This window comes from Macaca mulatta, chromosome 2 (assembly GCF_049350105.2).
Source record: "Macaca mulatta isolate MMU2019108-1 chromosome 2, T2T-MMU8v2.0, whole genome shotgun sequence".
Taxonomy (NCBI): Eukaryota; Metazoa; Chordata; class Mammalia; order Primates; family Cercopithecidae; genus Macaca; species Macaca mulatta.
Window position 1 is genome coordinate 17,894,491 of NC_133407.1, and position 22,011 is coordinate 17,916,501.

General features: G+C 40.4%; 1 protein-coding gene across 4 annotated transcripts in view; it reads right to left on the reverse strand.

Annotated features, from left to right (window-relative positions):
* Positions 1-22,011, reverse strand: part of TGFBR2 (transforming growth factor beta receptor 2) — an 88,020-nt gene that overhangs the window by 39,624 nt on the left and 26,385 nt on the right. For all 4 annotated transcript variants that reach the window (XM_077990475.1, XM_015132323.3, XM_015132324.3 and 1 more), the window contains 2 exon segments: positions 9,857-10,025; positions 4,316-4,506 (listed from right to left, as the gene is read on the reverse strand). In XM_077990475.1, coding sequence (XP_077846601.1) covers positions 4,316-4,506; positions 9,857-10,014 — 349 coding nt within the window. In that variant the 5' untranslated portion in view covers positions 10,015-10,025.

Here is a 22,011-nt window from a genome sequence, read left to right on the forward strand (position 1 = left end):
TAAGCCTTAAATCCAGAAGATCTGGCTCATTCTTGAGTATTACACTAGATTGCTTCTCTCTTACCTAAACCAGCAGAAATCACCTCTTCGCTCAATGTTCTGCAAATTAAATGTCTCACTGCACTTGGAAACCATTTATGAAATGAAAAAAACTGAGTTGTTGTGTTTGATTCTTACAGGTTCAGTGAGAGATCAATAACCACATCATGTCTTTGCAAAGTGGGGATGTCATCTGCAAGTAAATAGGGTGGCTATTTGCTCAGGACTCCTTCCTCTCCTACCTCCTGTGCTGCCTTCAGTCCTGGTGCCCATCATGTCTCATCTGACTGACAGCTGTCACCAGGCCATCCATCATGACCAATCCAAACAACTTCTCTTCTAATTGGAATTTTATATGTTGGTTAGTACAGGGATAGACTCTGATTTCCCTGGAATTCTACACAAAATGTTTTGGCAGGAGGGAATCCTCAGAGACTGGGAGGGAAGCATGAATATGAGAGAACAGTTGTGCAGTGCAGATCCAGCCCCATTCTAGTTGTTTCTTGACTCATGCCTGCCCTTGGTCACTGTAGGAAGGCACGGGAACTGGCACTAGGCCCCACGGAGGGATTCCAGGGTTAAGGGTAGGTACCCGGTTTAAAGAAAAAAACAGCAAAGTTTCTTTAACTCTTTCTTTCTAAAAACCATGACCTCAGTCCTCTGAAGAACTAGCTTTGATACTCACTCGTTCGATCATAGACAAAGTGTTAAATTTCTCCAAGCCTGGTTTTCTCATGCATAAATAGGGATATTAACAGTGCCTACCCACATGGGGTGGCTATGAGATGAAATGAGGTCATGCTTGGAAAGGGCTGAGCTCCCTGCATAGCAACAGCATGTTTTCTCTGAATATTAACTATCATTGATAGTATCACCAGAAATAAAGATCCATACTTTAAAAGAAAATCTTGTGGCTCAACCTTTTTTTTCTTACATATTAAAAATGGTAGATGTACATAATTATCATCCATTGTGTAGATGCAGATCAGGAACTTGCCAGCAAGAGTACTGTACTACTAATAATATACCCACAGTGCTCGCCATAGCTTTTGTGTTCACTACCTTGTTGGACTTGGAGTAGAGAAATCAACATTAAGAGTTTTCATTCTGGCCAGGCACGGTGGCTCACGCCTATAATCCCAGCACTTTGGGAGGCTGAGGCAGATGGATCATCTGAGGTCAAGAGTTTGCAACCAGCCTGACCAACATGTTGAAACCCTGTCTCTACTAAAAATACAAAAATGAGCCAGGCGTGGTGGCAGACGCCTGCAATCCCAGCTACTTGAGAGGCTGAGGCAAGAGAATCACTTGAACCCAGGAGGCGGAAGTTGCAGTGAGCCAAGATTGCACCATTGCACTCCAGCCTGGGTGACAGAGTGAGACTCTGTCTCAAGAAAAAAAAAAAAAAAGAGTTTTCATTCCTCAATAGAAAGAGATGGTGGCAATAAGAGGAGAAATGGAATACAAAATGTTGCTCCTAATGTCTGCTGTTTGAGGTGGAAGAAATACCCCACCACAGAGAAGAGAGATGCTTAAAAAGCAAACACCGCCCCCGCCCCCCACCTCCTGGAGCATTGTAGAAGACTCTGAAATCACTCAGACATTTGAGTCATCAGCTGTGAAAGGCTTCCTGTACTGTACAGTGAGAAACTGTCTTTATGCTTATTATCTCACTTCATAAGAAAGTCTGAGAGTAAGAGGAAAAATACGAGGGATGCCCATGACGATCACCTAAGTTGAAATACTCTGAAAATGGAAGTCATTAATATCTACAAGGCTTATAGTAAAATATAAAACACATGAGATATTTTGACAAAGATATTCAATAATAAAATATAGATCCAACTTGTAGGCCATTTATCAACTTTTGTCCTTTTGGAGGAAATAAACTTGTCTACTGTAGAAAAGCCAGTATACAAAAGGAGAGAAAAGCTTCTTCAATGCCAGTAAACGTGCCTGGGTATTCCGCTATTAAAGATTAATTCCTTTGGCTTAGGCTAGGCCTTCTTTTAAAAGGTGAACTACTTGAAGAAAGCTGACGTGGTAAGTCAGAATATCAGGTGCTACCATATTTCGTGTGATTTAATCTATTTAGATTTCCGTCCTAACGCAAATCACATAAAGAACACGAGGCCAGGCACAGTGGCTCATGCCTGTAATTCTAGCACTTTGGGAGTGCGAGGGAGGTGGATCACCTGAGGTCAGGAGTTCGACACCAGCCTGACCAACATGGTGAAACCTCTTTCTACTAAAAATACAAAAATTAGCTGGGCATGGTGGCACACTCCTGCAGTCCCAGCTACTCAGGAGGCTGAGGCAGGAGGATCACTTGAACCTGGGAGGCAGAGGTTGCAGTGAGCCAAGATCGTGCCATTGCACTCCAGCCTGGGCGACAGCATGAGATTCCATCTTAAAAAAAAAAAAAAAAGAAAAAGAAAAGAAAAGGAGAGAAATGGACCATTTATAAGACGAGAACATAGGAAGGAAGAGTAACCTGGAAAGTGTTGCCCTGACAAGATGTGCATGCCTGCCTTCAGTTCACTGAGAAGTTGGCCTGGGGGAAGCTGGACGGGAAGAGAGGGAGAATGGCAGTAGGTGAAGGACACAGGAAGAGAACAAGCTGGATCTGCAGTGCTACTAAGCACCAAACACGAATCACGAGGACACATCTCTTCTCGCAAGTGGAATGCACACGGACACAGAGATAGGGTGTAGAGCCAGCACTTGCATTTCAAGAAGATTTTTTCATTAAATCAGACCTACTGTTGACTAAACTAACCTTTCCCTTTCCTGAATTTACATTCCTACAACCATGAGAGTACTATTAATATTTATTTACACTATCACGTCGGTAAAAATTGAAAGACTTATCCATCCCCAGTGCTGGAGAAGGTACGTGGAAATCTATATGTTCACATCCTTTTTGGGAGGAGAATAGTTTAATAGTGCTTATTCAAATTTAAAATACACATACTTGTAATCTAGAAATTTCACTTCTGGCAATGTGCTTTGCAGAAATATTAGCACAAATGCATGAGATATTTTTACAAAGCTATTCAATGTAGCATTAAGTGGAAAAACGGAAGATAATCCACCAACAGAGACATGGTAAGATCCACCATGGGAGATAAGATGACATTTGAGACTAAATTAAAAGATATAAGGTATATCTATGTGTTCTATCTTGTTTAGAAGCAATTGTAAAAGTGGTTGGGTTTAAAAAACGTTGCAAAATAATATAGTATGATCAAATAGTTGCACTGAAAGATGGATGACTGGATGGAATGGATGGAAGGATGGACAGATGGATGAAAGCAGGGAAGGAGAACGGAAGAGAGGGAGTGATTGGGAGAGAGGACAGAGTGGAAGATAATATGAATGAATGATAGAGACATGTGTGCATCTAATACATTGTCAATACAGATGATCTGTTGCAGTGGGAGTGAGGGGATGAGGGAAATGTACTTTCATTTTTAATTTTCACACACTGTTGGATTGTTTGAAATTTTTGATGAAGAGCATATAATACTTTTATAATTAAGCCACTGAATACTCTTCTTATTAAAAATTGAGGGAATAGTCTATGCCTTCCTTTCAAGCCGAGTAAACGCTGCACTTCAAAGATGAAGGCTAGTATCTAATCTACTCTTCTCCTGGCTTCAAGGGTAAACTTTTTATTTTACCCTTTATCCAAGAGTAAGCTCATTATTTCCTCTCTGTATTTCAATTTTTCTCTCATATGGGATCGATGACAAGTACCCTAAAGACAAATCCTGGGACTATGTACAAGAAACAGCGTCAGTTATAAAGAAAGTCCTCCTCTAAGATTAAACAACCCCATCCAAATCTTTAGAACAATGATTACCAAATTTTAGCTGCACCAAATTACTGGGAGGGCTTGTTAAAATACGGAGAGCTGTGATTCACCCCCTACGTTTCTGATTTAGTGGGGCCTGAGAATCTGCATTTATAACAGGTTCCCAGGTGATACTCATGCTGGCTGCTCAAGGGGCTGCACTTCGAGAACCACTGCTCTAGGTGAAAGAAACTATTTGTCAAAGACAAATAATAATGTTAGCCCCAGTCAACCATATTTGATGAGAACCAGAACAAACCCTGCTACTCCCTAAGCCCGTCTTTCCACCAGCTGAATGGGCTCCTAATCCACTGTATGGAATCCACCACAGGAGGAATGTGCTCTATGACACTGCAGACCAAGGATGCAAAAAATTGGCACAGATGTCAGATCCCAGACCCTTAAGAGAAGAAAACTCACCTTCTGAGAAGATGATGTTGTCATTGCACTCATCAGAGCTACAGGAACACATGAAGAAAGTCTCACCAGGCTTTTTTTTTTCCTTCATAATGCACTTTGGAGAAGCAGCATCTTCCAGAATAAAGTCATGGTAGGGGAGCTTGGGATCATGGCAAACTGTCTCTAGTGTTATGTTCTCGTCATTCTTTCTCCTAGAGTGCAGAGATTCATTGGAAGCAAGGGGAGAGGGAGAGAGAGAAAGAGAAAGAGAATAAATGAATAATTTGGCCTCCGGTCAGAAAGGCAATCTGGAATACTTTTCCTTCATGAAGTTGTTCCTAACAACGGCAGCTGGTTCCTGTTCTCCAGCATTCGCAGGCTGTCCTATAGTCTCCTATGTTTTTCTACCTTTTTCTGTTTTTCCTTTGTTTATTCTTGGAACCCATTTGTGGTTATAAACATCACCTGGAGCAGACCGCGTTCCATGGGGGCAGTCCTGGTGGAGAATTTTACACACTTAAGTCTTAATTACATCATTAAAGGGGAAGACATGGAAAAAAAGAACATTCCTAGGTACTCAGGATAATTTTAAATCTTCCATCCTGAATGTAATGCAAACCTCACATCACACCCCTAGTTTAACTGGCAAAATCTGTCCTGTCTAGCTATACTGTTTTCAAAGAGCATGCCTGGGGAAATAGTCACAGTTCCTCTTTTTTTGTTTGCTGGGCCCCAGAGCATTGCGTGTGAAGGGTATACTCCTTGTCAACAGCTGGTTCTGCTGAGAAAAACGGGAAGAAACATTCCAGATAAAGAATTGCAGTCTTTCCCGAATTACAGAAAGGAGCAATTCAGAAAAATAAATAAATAAATAAATAAATACATGAAACGGAAAAGGATTTCAGGGTGTTCTTCATTTACAGTTCAATGAAATATTTTATGCTGTCATAAACTAACTACTTTTACACTTAGTATCCCTTCATAGCACATATTTGAAGACTAATTTAGCCCAGGGCTCAGAGAATTTCTCACACAGAATTTTCCCTGGGTCCTAGGAAATGCTCAGTTGGCTCTCAGGGTACACTAGATTTTTAAACAACATGATTAATGTCCACTATTATAATTGAACAAAAGAACACTTTGGCTCTCTTGGAAAAGGGCATCACCTCTCTATCCAGCTCCCTCTGCTCCCTCATGAACATACTATCTTGGATGACTGTCCAACAAGGTTAATCTGACATCCTCCCTTTCACCTCTGTCCTTTTTAGATGCAAAATACCTGCTGTCTTGAATTGCATTCTGTCTAGAGAGGGAGTGGAAGGAAGGGCTAATTTGGACCGGTCAGTTTTGCTACAGTAATCTTCTATGAAGATTCTGAGTGCACACATGAGCCAATGCGAGCCATGTACTCGCTCACCAATTTTCCCCTAATCCTCCCTGCCCCATGCACAAAGGCTCACTGCTCACAGCAAGGAAAATGGAAGGCAGGCTAGAAGCAAGCAGCAGCTAAGACACAGCTTGCACCTGTAAAAGATGTGGGGCCATCCCCATGAGAGAAAGAGCAACTTTGACCAATACCTCCTTTTTAGTGCTTAAGTCAAGGACACTAAGGGACAATCTGTTGACAAAGAGATACAGGCAAGGGTATGGGTGAGGACAGCCCAGGCAGGAATGGTGCCAGTGTTGACATTCATGCAGCCCAGAGTTGACTCCAGTGGAGGTACATGTGTTTGCTTGCGAAGGGGCTCAAGGGGTCTTCAACTAGAATTCCGAAAGACACAAGAGGAGCAAGGCTTTGCTAAGTTGGTCCCTGGTGTGACAGGAAGAGTGACAAGCAGAATAATTGGTTGAGGGTGGCTATCAGGAGACCAAATGAAACTAAATGAAAGTTGGCATAATCAAACAACAAATCACGCATATTTAGAAATCTACCCATCCTAAACCCCAAAGCTACTGGGCAGTCTTCAAATCAGCTGTAGTCATGGAACAAGAATACCTTCCTCCCTGTCCCCACAGTTTTTTTTTTTTTTTTTTTTTTTTTGTGTGTGTGTGTGTGTGTGTGTGTGTGTGTGTGTGTGTAGGTTGTTTTTGGTTTTGGTAATAAAATGAAGAATGAAGGTACACTGTGCCCAGGGAAAGTCATGGTCCCTCTTCCTTGTGATGCTTATAGAGGCCAAAGAAGGAACCGTGAGCCATGAAAGAAAGCTGCTCTATCATTATTGGGCAGCTCTTCCAGAGCCTCTGGTTTTCCACCTCTTAGCTACTTAGAGAACTAAAATCACAGAGAGAAAACAACTGTAACACTTGAGACCCAGTAAAGTCCTTAACTGCCTTCTCCACTCACTCCTGTTTTAACAGCCAGGCACAGCTAACTTTTCAAACCCTTTTTGGATACAGCTGAGCATAGGAAAGGTAAACACAAAGAAGTAAATACGGACTTTTTTTGTCCCACAACATTTACTCTTAGCCATTGAAGAGGTTATCAATTTCCACTGAAAGAAGAACCAACATGATAAAATTAATTTTGGAGGCTGAGCATGGTGGCTCATGCCTGTAATCGCAGTACTTTGGGAGGCCGAGGCAGGTGGATCACACAGTCAGGAGTTGGAGACCAGCCTGGCCAACACAGTGAAACCCCATCTCTACTAAAAATACAAAAAAATTAGCCGGGTGATAGTGGTGTGCGCCTGTAATCCCAGCTACTTGGGAAGCTGAGGCAGGAGAATCTCATGAACCCACAAGGCGGATGTTGCTGTGAGCCAAGATCACGCTATTATACTCCAGTCAGGGCAACAGTGGGAGACCCCCTCTCAATAATAATAATAATAATAATAACTTTGGTTATAAAATATTTCTATCCTTGGAAGAAGCTTAAGCATTTTACATGGAATGGGCACACAACTGACATTAGTTAAATGAATGAATGAATGAATGAAAAAAACACTAACACTGATCAAAAAAAAAAAAACCCCACTGAAATCTACAATCATAGTAGAGCCTTTCGGTTTCCACACTGGCTATTTTTACAGTAGCCTCCTGTCTTAGTTTAGGTTTCCTGGAAACAGACCTTGAGGCTGTGAGTTCTGAGCAGGAGGTTTTTGGAGATGCATCTGTAAGGGACTAAAGGCAGCAGTATTGCACAGAAGGAAAAAGCTAAGCCATAATGCAGGTTGCAGCAAAGGCCTCAGTGAATGCCTTGGAAGCTCTGAACGTGAGATGGTCCTTCAAAGATGTCCCACATTACGGCAAAATAACCAGGAATGTGTTTCTCTGCATCAACTAGCCATGGGATGCTGGATACCCATGAAAAGTGTCCAACGTGAATGAAGCAGCTCCCATCACTGGAGGGAAGACTCAGCAGTGAACCTTCAACAGCCAACACTCCCAGGGAGTGAGTGCCTTGGTCATGAAGGAGGATCAAGGAGGGCACTATAGCATCCCCTACACTTCCCCTTCTCATTAGCAACAGCCCTGGCTTCACAGGAGAACTTTCTTTGGCCAAGACAGGTCAAAATAATGTTCACTGTATTTATCCTTTGTAGCTGGGACACAGAAAAAACAGGGAGGCCTCCTCTCTTCGACATGCTCACATTTTTTTGAGGCTAGCAAAGCCTCTATTGTAGAGAGACTTGATTCACATTCAATGATTTGGGCTTGTATTACTGGTCAGAAAAACAAAAATCTTAATTAAAAGAGCCTTTTTGGGTGGCAGAAGTAAGCGCTCACACCACCGTAGATATTTGAGAAACCACGGAAGGAAGCTTTGAGGCCATCTAGTCTGGTGTCTCAATCTTTCCTGCATTCTATTTGACACATGGTCATCCAGCCCCTCCTGAACTTCACTTGGTGCTTACAGAAAAGGAAGCCTGTTCTGCTGTTGGGAAACCATGATTGTGAAAATGTCTGAACTTATGCTGAGCGCAAGTCTGCCCTCTTGCCAATGTTACGGATCCTCCCTCTACCCTTCAGAGTTATGCAGAATATGTTTATTAGATTTTCTACCTGAGAGCCTTTCAATTTCATCAGCAGAACCCATGATCTCCCTTCACTGCACTAACCACGTCTAATTGCCCAGGCCATTCCTCAAGACAGCATGATATCTAGGCCTCTAACCACACTGGTCCCTCTCCTCTGAACACACTCTTTGTCCAAATCCTTTCTCTGACAGCGTTACCTAGAAGTGGACATGGACAGGTATCACATCATATTGGCAAGTACGTCATGACAGGTCTTTGCTGTTAACATTCCTTCAGTTTTTCTTAAGAAACCAGTTCATCCCCTGGTATGTACAGAAATTGGTAAAGTTTCCAGATCTATCATCAGGCTAGCTTTACAAGGTCTGGGGGTCTCAAATGACTTATTCCCAAAAAAGGGGGAGAGATATTTGGGTTTACATTCTTGTTTGTCAACTAGCCAGGAGCCACATAAGTTACTTTTTAAAAAATGGCCAATAAATTAAAAACATCAGAATAAGTCTGCAAAATGTCATATCTCATTAATGAATTTATGTAGTTTTGCAAAATTGCAACTCTTCTAAAGATCAAGGTTGTTTATTTCTTGTTCATGCTCACAATCTATAATCATGAATTAATCAGATGATTCATGAGTATCCACTGTGTATGTATAATTACTATTTGAGATGTGTATATGAGTTGGAGGTAATGAGAGAGAGAGAGAGAGAGAGTAGAAAATGTGATCCAATAAAAATATATAGTTCTGGTCGGGCAAGGTGGCTCATGCCTGTAATCCCAGCACTTTGGGAGGCAGAGGCGAGCGGATCACCTGAGGTTGGGAGTTCGAGACCAGCCTGGCCAACATGGTGAAACCCCGTCTCTACCAAAAATATAAAAATTAGCCAGGCGTGGTAGCGGGCACCTGTAATCCCAGCTACTTGAGAGGCTGAGGCAGAAGAATCACTTGAACCTGGGAGGTAGAGGTTGTGGTGAGCCAAGAATGTGCCACTGCACTCCAGCCTGGGTGATAGAGCAAGACTCCATCTCAAAAAAAAAAAAAAAAAAAAAAGAAGAAATATGTAGTTCTGAGCCGAGAAATAAGTCATACCTAGCCCAATGGTTATATGAATGATATAACCAGGATTTCTGACTAAAAAAATAGGTTGTTTTTCTGGTTCTCCAAGTAGATTCCCCATTTTTGGCAGGTGGTTGTCTTTTCCAACAGCCAACCTTTCATCACGTCTTCTTCCAGACCTGAGATTGCCTCACGAGAACAAAGCTCCTGGTCTCACTGTGGGGTAGTGAGGAGGTGTCGGTTAAATGCCTACTAAGTGGCAAATCCCTCTTCTTGATACAAGAAAGAGTTTCCAGATTTACTATATTAAAGATCGTTTTATATACCATGACATACCCATATAAACGTACACGTACATGCAGAGAACACCCTAGAAACTACATTTAATAATCGAAAGAGAGATGGTCTAAAGGAAAGGGAAATGCAACGGGTGTTTACACTTAGGGGACAGAGATACACTGACTGTGTGTACTACGAGAATACATTATGTAAAAAGGGGAAAAGAAAGAATAACTTCTTCAAAGGCTCTCTTACCATACAGCCACACAGACTTCCTGTGGCTTTTCACAGATGGAGGTGATGCTGCAGTTGCTCAGGCAGGATTTCTGGTTGTCACAGGTGGAAAATCTCACATCACAAAATTTACACAGTTGTGGAAACTTGACTGCACCATTGTTGTCAGTGACCATCATGTCATTGTTAACTGAGGAGAGAGAAAGATATATTAAATCATTATCCAACTGCCAGGCAGCCTGCCAATGAATTCCTGAAGATGTTACGCAATTTCAAATGAATTTGATGTCATGGAATGAATCTGAAGAAAGGCAAAATAATTCCTTCACATCAGATTAGAACTCCCTCATGTATGCAATTTGTAATAAAATCCATTGTATGGTGGTGAGGGGTGGGGAGGGGTTGGGGTGGTTGAGTAGCCACTTGCTTTTGTCAACGGTTGTCGTAAGGCCAACTTTCTACAAAAATCTTATCATTCAATAAAGAACCCTAGATGGGCCCCTGCATAGTACGGAGTGCTGGGCCCACAAATAAAAGTACCCTTAAGGAAATTATAGTTTAGCTGGGTGAATAAGACAGGAAACAGACCAAGTCAGACCCAAAATAGAGGGCAGCGCAGAGGATGTGGGAGCCAGGCGAGCATCACCGCCCAGCTGGGCAGGGAGGTTACAACCTCACAGAGTCATGAAGTGCCACACAAAAGGAGGAACTGTTGGTGGAGGCACAAGACTTTACCACCATTTTCCTGACCTACTCCTCAAAGAGCTATAAGGGTCTTCTTTTCAAGGGACTACTTCTACTGACTTCTCTCTGTGTTTAAGGGAAATCAATTGATGAACCAACACTTACTGAGTGTCTCCTAGACACGATCCCAAGCATTGGTGAGGCCTTGGAGTATGATCACAGCAAATAAAAGCTGAATCCACCTAAGGATCTGCCTCCGTGCCTCTCCCTTACCACCACCATGGCCAGCTTCCTGCCCCTTTCTGGGAAGAAGCCAAGTTCATTCCCTCCTCAGGCCTTTCACTTGCTATTACCTTTGTTTAGCTTCCTGTCACTTTTCTGGTCTCTGATCAAATGCCACCTCTTCATGCTACACAGCAACCTGCAAGTAACTACCACAGGACTCTGTTTTATTGTCTGCACAAACTATCCGCATCACATACTTGCTAATAATCTATCCACAAATATGTAAGCTCCATGAGACTTTCTCCCCCTCATTTACCTACTACATCTCCAGTGCCAAGAAGAGAACCTGTCACATAGAAGGTATAAAAAATGTTTATTGCATAAATGAGTGAACACAGGATGAATACAAGGAGCCCTTGATACCAAGTAGGATAGGATATAGAGCTTCTGCACTCAGATTAGAGAGGAGTGTGATTATAAATGTGATACTCATTCACGTTTATTCAATAAAATATGGAAGAGAGACTCTTCTTTGCAAAATACACACTGCAAGCTAGGGGCAGTTTAAATAAAGGTATAACACCTTTATTTAAATTTATCCCCATTTTCTTCCTCAATGAGATGGTGATCATGTTAATTAAAGACATTAGTTTCGACAGGCAGTGAAGTATGACAAGGCTACTAGGCACTTAACCAGCAAACATGAATTAATACTTACATGCTAGACTAATAAATATTAAGCACTTAGACCGAAATGGGGCACTGGAGGAGTTGCTGGGCCATAGAAAGTTGTGAGGTACTTTTCCAAGGCATAACCCTTAGAAAGGCCTAAGCAAAGCCTCGTGTTCCCTCTTCTCTTGCCTAGAGAGGAACACGTTCAATGCCCTTCCACAGTCACTCTCTGTCCTGTGAATTTTAGGTTTCTGTCTTAGATACTTTGTCCTGCAACTGTCTTTGTAGCTTGGGCATAGCACCTGTTTCCTGGGTGTCTAAAAATATAAAGATATATAAATTTAAGATTTGCTTTCTTGTGGTAACAGTAAATATAGAAGAAAAAAAAATAAAGCCATTCATCCCTCTTGGGCCTCAAGTTCATTTCAGGAAGTATATTTTTAGGTAACAAGCTATTTTGAAATTCTCAGTGTCTCCCGGACCAAGAGCTCTATGCTTAGCTAAAAATATAGGCAGAAATGCTCTCTGAACTGTGTGTGAAATTTGGGAGAAACACAACAATGAACATGTATTTTTTTCTAACATGGTTATATTTGGATCAATTTTTGAAACAACTAATAATGCTTTAGGTTTCTTTAACATTGTTAAAGCAAAAAAAAAAAAAAGTGAAACCACATTTTGTTTATTTCATACGTATATATTTTTTGTATAGGGTATGTTTTGGACAAGCACCTATGTGCTGATTAGGAAGGTTTGTTGTTTGTAAATATAAAATCAAATTTCCATGACTTGAAATTCAGCCTTCCAACATTTTAGAATTTTAGCTTAGATTGGTGGTTATCAACTTGGACAGCATGTTGAAATCAATCACCTGAGGAAATTTAAAAAATACTGAAGGGGTCCCACTCCCAGATAGTCTGATTTAATTTTTCTGGAAGGGAACGGAGGCATCAGGAGTTTCAGAAGCCACCCAGATGATTCTAATGTAGAACCAAGGTTGAGAACCCTGACCTATAATTAGTTGAAAAAAACACAATAAGCAGAAAACAAAACAGCAACCCCGACCCCCACCCCAGCACCACAAACACATATACAACTTATGCTGCTGAGGGGACAGCACCTGGATAAAGCTGGAAGAAGTTCCCTTGTGAAAAACATGCCCCTAAGGAGAGGTGATTAGCTCTTTCACACCTCGGATAGAGAGAAATTCTTCTCTGTGCTGGCCAGTCCTTTTCTAGCAAAACCTTAGAAACATGAAAAGTGACAGGAGTGAGCGGTGATAAGACAGAAATGAAAACACATGAGATGGGTGCTGGGAGCAGTGGTGGCCACAGATGCGTTGACAAATGCAAGTGGTTTAAGTCTGATGCTTGCAGAACACGATCAACAGGGAAGAGAAAAAAGGACCATTAAAAGAAAGAGAAAGGGAGAGAAAGGGAAGAAGGATGGACAGAGAGGGAGAGGGAGGGAGGGAGGGAGGGACTGAAGGAGGGAGAGGGGGAAAGAAAGAGGGAGAGACTGGGCAGAGAGAGAGAGAAGGTCCACCAATTTGCACAGCTCCAGGTACACCACGGTAATGGGTCTCCTGGAGAGAGAAAATACATGTTACTTTACGGGTAGACCCACCAAGAGAAAGCCTCTCCATTGAATTTTGAAGAAAAGCCAAACAAGCAACTGTACTGCATACAGACACAGGCAGATGTGGGGAGGGGCAGTGCACAATAAGAATTTGCACATGCTGAGCACCCACTGTATACAAGGAAAGTTGGCTAAGATACATCATATCACTTCACAAGAATCCAGCCAGGATGCCACGTTTTTCTCCCTGTTACAGCAGAAGCTACCAAAAGCTACCACTGCTTCAGCTTAACCTGAGTTTTTTCCCAAAAGCCTGTATGCAGGACATGTTCACCACCAGCCAGCGACTCCCTATCAGTTAACCCTAGGAGACTCCCCAGCTTGACAATTCCGGGCAGCCCTTGAGGTCATATGCATTCCAACCTTTGTTTTAAACCAGTATTCTTTTCCTCTATATGATATAGGCCCTCAGGTTCTTTTATGCACACCATCGGTACTGGTGGAATAGGTAGTTAAGTTCGGAAGGCAAAGCTACTCTAAACCTTTGCTGGGGTCACCTAAGTTTGATAAAAGCCTTATGAACACATTTTGGAGTGGGGGAAGATAAATACAAAATTTGTAGGTCATCTGAGAAGGTCCGCAGATTCTCTCAGGCCCATAGGATCCAGTTAAGGCATCCCAAGTCAACCCCAGAATCCTCAAGAGTCACTAATAACATGCTAAGTAGTATACTGCTGGTCAGAGTGGGATGAGGGCCAGTGGGAGGGGAGGGGAACAGTCATTTGTTGCATGGGACATTGCATCTGTGCACTCCAAACCACAGGAAAAGATGTTACCAGTCATGACCTCACATATCAAACAACATCTCCTTATGTTTAATACACAATGTTTACAAAGCCAAAGGAATGGGAAGGAGAGTAAGTATATACACGTGCATAGTTAGAAATAAAGGTACTCCTCTAAACAATGATACAAAACCCACCTAATTAACCCTATAGCAAACCCTAATCCGACTTCAACATTACTTTTAATCCAGGTTGTTAAATTAGTCTAAGTCTCTTTAGTTAAGATATTCTCATATGAAGGCAGTATATAGTCAGCCTTCTGTATCTGTGGGTTCCACATCTGTGGTTTCAACCAACTGTGGATGGAAAATATTTTTTTATAAAAATAGATGGCTGTAGCTGTACTGAATATGTACAGACTTTTTTTCTTGTCATTATTCCCTAAACAATACAGTATAACAACTATTTACACAGAATTTACATTGTATTAGGTATAAGTAATCTAGAGATGATTTAAAGGATATGGGAGGATGTGCATAGGTTATACGTAAATATTACACAATTTTATATAAGGGAGTTAAACATCTGTGTATTTTGGTCTCCTCGAGGAGTCCTGGAACCAATCCCCCATGGGTACCGAGAGATGACGGTACTTCGATTCATTCCTATAGACTCTCCGTGAGCAGCTAACCATCTTTAGAGAATTTTCTTCCCCAACAGGCAAGTTCGTTATTCATAAAGTTCTCCAAAAAGAAGTTCCAATAAGAATATCTGTCACCTAGAAAGCCATCCACTAAAGGAAGTGAACATGGGTAGCACCTCTCAGCATATGATAGTATCACATGGCCCATAATATTTCACTTCTCTTCAAATAAGCCCATGAGTAATATCAAAACCTTCACTCTAGGTCATACCACCTTCCCCATTTTATCTCACATTTTCCCCACACTCACTGCCTACAGACAGAGGTTCCAGGTCTTGAGAATATGAATTGACTGCTTAGCTGTGTCTATTTCTGGAACTGTACTATCGTCTTTGAGAGTCAGATGAGCAGCCTAATAAGATTTAGACTTATTTCAGATAAATATTAGAAATTCTGAATATGGCCTTAGTCCAAATCTTTGAAATAGTGCCTATTATTAGCTGAACCATTAGGTAAAATCTCAAGGTTTAACAATAATCATAAACACTTGTCAGAAATGCATTCACGTATCATTGAATTCATGCATTTGTGTATCACTGAATTCATGTATCTACCTACTGTTGTTTTCTGGAATGATTTTTTGTGGGGGGAAACTTAGAAATTTATTTGTTCTACAAACACCTGTGGATGTCTTGCTTAGTGTTATATATTCACTGTAAGACCACTGAAATTGACACAACTAAATGTAACATCTCAAATAATCATCCATGGAAACTGGTGAATAGAATTTATTGTTTTAGAGTACTGCTTCTCAAATATTAATACACAAGTACTTTGGGAATATTTTTAACCTGCAGGTGTAGCATAGTGGTATTGGGGGGGCTGGCAAGTCTGAAATTTATAGGGCAGACTGGCAGCCTGGGAACTCAGGCAAAAATCAATGCTGCAGTTTTGAGGCAGTATTTTTTCTCTGGGAACCTTCAGTTTTTGCTCTTAAGGCTGTTCAATTGATTGGATGAAGCCCACTCACATTATAGAGAGTAATTTCTTTTACTTAAAGTCAAATGATTTTAGCTGTTAATCACGTCTACAACATACCTTCACAGCAACAATGAGATTAGTGGGTCCCAGGACCTAGCCAAGTACACATAAAACTGACTTTACAGATAGGAAGGGAGCTGCTCCCTGGGTGATGTCCCATTTGAATGGGAAGGCTGTGGAGAACCCAGTTTTTAATAATTGTTTCCCCTTCTCCGCTCATTTTGGAGTTAGTGAAATTAAATACCTATTCTTCACCTTTTTACAGGCATTTCTCATCTTCCAGTTCTTTCCCTATGCTTTTCTCTTGAGCCTGACCTCTTAAATGATTGCAAACCCAGAGGCCCTGATCACCATATGGGCCCAGAATTGAAAGACGTGTTCTCTAAAAGGAGGTTTTTAATTGCCTGCAGCATTTCCGAGTCAGATACTGAGGCAGCCATCTGGCAGAAAGCCGCTGTGGCCTGTGATGCTGGCAACAGCAGCTCTGACCCTTGAGACAAGGTGGGACAAGGCTATTGGCTAGTCATACACTTCCTACCACCCAGAACAAAGAAGCAAGTCAAGCAATCTGGGAGGATTCCCTGTATAATTCTTCAGGAAAGAAAGACATCCCCAAGCCAATCAGATACCTTGGCCAATTACTACAACCAACGAACCAAACAAACAAACACTTTGTGATTAAGCCAAAGATAGGAACATTTTAGAAATATTTCTTTTTGCTGAAAATCTATTGCACTCTGTGATTGGAACTTCTAATACAATACCTTCTTTTTAGTTTTTAAAAATGTGTTTGAACCCTAATGCTTTATCTAATTACACCTTGAGAGAAGAGAGGTGTGGGGCTTTCCTTCAAGTGACAATCCACATGGTCTCTGGGGTACCAATACTAGAGAAACCATCATTTAGCTAACAGGGAGACTATAGTGTGTGCAGGAAGAAAACAGAGACAAGTGACTTGAAGGCATCGATTCACTTTCTTATGCAAATATTTTTGTAGTAATAGTACTTTAAAACCTTTCAGGGATGACGTAATTAATACTGTAAAATCTCTGTGAAATGCCAATGCCTTACAATTCTTGCTTTTAAATAGTAAGTACTCAATAAGTGCCAGAAGAATTAATGCCATTTAAAATCACTATTAATGCTTATTGGAAACAAATAACATATCATGTAAGTTCTCTACATTGTGTTAAAAAAATGCTACTTTAAGTATTACTTCCTGACCATGCCACCAGAGAATAAGCTCTAAAAGTGAAGCGTGTCAACCTCCTTGCTAACAAGAGAAATGCATACCATATTTCACCTAACGCATATTGAAAGAGATCAGTAAGTCAGACAGCACAGTGAGCTGGGCAAAGTATGGGGAAACAAACATTCTCATAATGCTGGAGTGTAAACTGGTATAACATCTCAGGAGTACGTGTTATTGATATCAATCAGCACTGCAAACACAAATAGCCTTTTGCCTAGCACTTTCACTTCTAAAAATTTATGATATTCATTGATAAATTCACTGAAGTGTTGTTCGTAAGGACAAACAGGTTTTTTTTTTTTTTAACCATTTATCAAGAGAAGAGTAGTAAAATAAATTAGACAAATCCAAACAAGGAATACAATGCAATGACTAAAACGCAGGGGGCAGCTTCATGTGGCTATCTTTATAAGTGGTGAAGCCCAGGCTATAACATTCAAGAAAAAAAGCAAGGTAGAGATTAATGTATAGAGTTACTTGGGCTGGGTGTCTTCTATTGCCCTTAGTCCTCCACCCTTGGTCGCCGGACTCTCTGCCCCAGGAGGCTCATCTTAATGGACTACATCAACCAGCTCTCTTGCCCTCAAGCTTCCATTAAGTTTGGCCAATGAGTAGACCCAGCAGTATATAAGGGAAGCAATGAGGAGCACATTTAGGGTATTTGTGCTCTGGCTCCCTCTCTGTGGAAAATTCTGTGGAATTGTTTCCAGTACCTCACTTGGAGGTCACAGGTTCTCTTGGGAAGGTCATTTCCAAGATTTACTTCTTCCCTCTCCTTGCCCCTTTGTGCCCAGCAAGTCAACATAGCAATTACTAGTCCCAAGTTTCTGCACTATGCTTTCTCCCCTTTTGTAGTGGTTTCCCTTGACTCTGTCCATACCTTTGTAAGTTCTTCTTTTACTAAACTCTCCTCAGATTTCCCTAATTTGAGGGTGCCATCTGTTTGCAACTGGAACCCTGGCTGACATACCACCATTTCTGCTTTGTTGTTATTGCTTTTTAAAGACAACACACACACACACACACACACACACACACACACACACACACACACGCATGCTTATATATGTAGACTGTCTCTGGGAGTAGATGCAAGAACATGAGAATCAAACATTATTTGGCCCTGTAAAAGGAAAATAAGTGGGTAGAAAACTGAGGTTGAGAAGCAACTTTTTATTTCATACCCTTCTGTCATTTTTGAATTTTCTATTATTTTTCTGTACTTAAAAAAATGTTTTCATTATAAATAAGTAAATGCAAGGCAGATACTGTCATGGCAGAAGCATGCAGCTTTCATTCAAGTGACAGCCCTACAGAGCCTCTGGGCAGCAGGATCAGAAGTGGAGAAACCATACCTAATAGGGAGACGACCATGTGGGCAGAAAATAAAGAGATAAGCTCAAAAGCATCAATTTTCCTTTTCATGCACATGTGTTTGTAATACTAATAATGTTTTTAAAACCTTTCACAAATGACATAATCAATACTCTAAAATTGAAAGAGCAGGAAATAATTCTAGTAAAAAACCTAGTAAGAAAATATATGTATATATATGTATACACACACAACACACACACACACATACATATATAGGTTTTTTTTTTTTTTCCCACACTTAAATTACCTACCGTCTGGCCAACAATTAAGGATATCAAATGTCTGGGACACTCTCCACACAACAAGAGATCTAAAACAAATACCAGGTTGGTCCCTACCCTCCTGTGGCTTATATTCTAGTCTGAGGGGCAAAATTAACAACTGCTACCTCATGTGAATCAGTTACTTGCCTTTAAATGCAAACATGAGGTCACAAATGGAGACAGAACTGATACAGGAAGTGTGTGTGTGAGCGTGTGTTTTTATGCATTTATGTGTGTGATTTCCCCGTTTGGACTTGTTCAACTGAGGGAATTTAGCTTTGTAGGTTTGAGTTTCACCAACATTTTGGCTCATGAATTTAGTAGTTTGCTATGATTGCTTTAAGAAAACTGCATAAACATAAATTTGTATTTACCAAACAAATTAAGGGATTAAGGAATGATTACTTGTGTCTCAAAGGAATTCATGCAATGAGGTACTTTAAATTGAAATCTTGGCTGTACATTTAAACTCAAATTTTTTTAAATGTAATTTACAAGGAAGTTTTTTTAGTCTTCTACAGAATGAAACAAGCTGTAGCTGAACGGAAAAATAATTGGCTTTCTCCAGTGACAAACATAAAATAACTGAGCTGGAATTTCAATTGCATCCTTTCCTGTTTAACACTTACTAACCCCAATGACTCCAAATAAATCCTAAAAAGGCATACTCGGTTTTCTTGCTTTCTTGTATCATTGAAGAATGAAGTACAATTTGAGTCCCCCAACACTTGCTGAATTTTCATTGATTTTTCCTTTTTTTGTTTGTTTTTGTTTTTGTTTTTAGAGGCAGGGGACCTGTCTGAGATACAGGCCACATAACAGGAGACAAAACCTAAACATTTAAAATGACTCTTGCAGGTGGAAATATCTACACATCATTGCCAAAGGCAGTATTTCAGAATTCTAGCACTTGTGGCATATTCAAAAAGCTGAAACAATTGTAGCTTTCTCAATCATGCTCTTTCAGCTCTAATAGGACTCATGTGAACAAAATACATTTCTGAAAGCTGGGGAGAAGCAAGCTGGTTATAGTAAATACTGTCATCAATACATGAAATTCTTCAGTTTTTCATCGATAAAGTTCACTTTAACAGTGCATTTACCTGGCAAAGACTGACGGCAGGGACTATGAGATGAGTCAAAAACCAGAATGTAGGGTTTGGGGCTGAGAAAAAGAGGAAGCCAGTTGAAAAAGTTAAGCCATATAAATGTAAATGGTATTATCAGATCAAGTTAAACAGTAGAACGGAGCACTATTTCATGAACTGTCAAAATAATAACGTTATGCCTCTGCAGAGAAGTGCTTTAAAATTGGTACTTTACCTAAAGTGATAGCAACTGAGGAAACAATTCTCCCTCAGTTGACAGGACTTGGTGGGCTGTAGCAACAAGGAAATAATTTATTATTGAAAATAAAAGATGATTAACTCTCTTGGTGACAGTCAAAACAACATTGGTAAATAGCACAGTCTGATAGAGGCAAGATAATGATAAACGACTGATGGAGTTTTATAACATTCCAATTCAACTAAAATAATTTGTTACTTACCAGCAAAATTAGTCCACATAAACGAAAATGGGCTGCTCTCTGAGAGCCCTCATAGTTAAACCCTTGAGGGAAGGGAGGACAGGATAAGACATGGTCCTTTCCTCAAGATCTTTACGTTCTTCTAAGGAATTTTTTGAAATGCATGAAATGATTTTCATCAAAAGAGCTTTGGAAATAAGAAAGGTCTAAATGAAGATGTGCTTTTTAATTAAGTTATTCATTTAGGATTTAAACAATTCTTTATCTCAAAGTGCTGAGGCAGCTTAATGGAAAATGCAGAAACTAACACAAAATCTGGTAAGGACAGATTTTTAAAAGGTAGTGACTATTAGAGAATCAGAAAAATCAGCCCCTGAAATGAGCCATTTGCCTCAACTAAGCATGGAATTTGGTCCAAATATCAATTTCCTGTGAGAGCAGAATTTTCACTGATAAATTTCTCTGTGGAGGCTTTTGCTCCATTTTTTCCAAATATGCCGCAGGGCTCTTGTGCATGCCTGGTACCTGAAAGGTTTTTCAATTACAGTTTTATTAAACATGTGAAAATATTGGTCAAAACAGATGATTTCCATATTTTCTCTGGAAAAGGGCCAGAGTACTACCATATTTGGGAAAGGCATCCCTTTAAAAGGTACTATAACGAGGTCCAAGGCGCTTGGTTTCTAACAACCAAATAACTTGGGCACAGGCTGCGAAGCTAAAGCAGAAATTGCTACAGTGGGTACGAGAGCTGGATACAGAGCACAGATGTGTTCTGTTCGGCCTGAACTCTTCTCTTTTTATAAACCAAGTTTTAAAATTTGGAGATTTCACATGCAAAGCTGGTTTTCTAATTCCACTTAAAGAAATAAAGAAGACTTGGCAACAGCGGGTCCACATCATCCTATGACAACAGTCAGCTGGCTGTGAGCTATGACGCTCCTCTTGAGAAAGTGTCTGTGTCCTCAAATTTGCCTCCTCCCTGTCACTCCTTCATGTCACCTACTCCCCTGCCAGGCCCCTGTGGCCACCTGAATTTTTACAGTTAATGATTATTTCACCTGCCCATTCAATTCTCTCTACTAATATTAGGGTTTAACCAGAATGCGAAAAGTCATGATTTAACTCTCTAATATGAATATTTTTAACATGCATTTAATTCTCTAATGTGGATAATCACATTTCAGTTCAAGGCCAAAGGCTATCTACTTTAGAAATCAGATCTATGTGATAATAATAATTATTATTACCATGATCACAACTCATTGAATGCAGACCAAATGCTTAGTCCAGTACTAAGTATTGTAATGATTATTTCATTTACTTATCACACCCATGCAATTTTGTCATTAATATTTTCTAGATGGAGAAATTAAGGGTCAAGGAGATGAAATAACTTGTCACAGGTCAATGAGAGACAGCGAATGAAAGACAAAGCCAGTGGTGACACATAAGCCCACATCCTTCCTGATCCTCCACAGTGAAATAGATATTCCATCAGTAAGTTCAAGAGTAGAACTTTACACACATTCCGGTACAAAGCAAAGGCATGGGTTGGCTGCTAGGAGTTAAAGAGGGTATACAAGGGGTGGGGAAGCAGTACGTTTCCTAGACACGAGCTTTGGTTCTTTGTAATTACTTCACTTATTTTAGGAGACATATATAATAAGGTCAGCTTGGTGAAGTCCAAGAGTTTTAAGGTAAAAGAGTTTTAAGCCTGAACTGAGTGTGAGTTCAGGCTCTTACATGTATTAGCTGTGGGCCACTTAACTTCTTGAAACCTCCATTTCCTGATTTATAAAATGGCACCTTGTAGGGTCATGATGAAGAGCAAACATGCTTGAAGTACATGTGAAAATCCTCTAGACGGTAAAAAATGCCACACAAGCATTCACTTGTTAGAAAGGTAACATTCCATGCAATGCTCTCTCACACCGAAGAAAATTGCAGGAAAGAAATGACAAGATAAGTATGAGTTTGGTAAATCTATTCCTACTCATCAATAGAATGTAGCAGTTTGATGACTTCTAAAAAACCTTTCAGGAAATTTGAATGAATAGACAATTTGAAATATAACAATTTTTTTGGTTACCACTGTGCCCTGACGCTTTCAAATATATAATGGAAC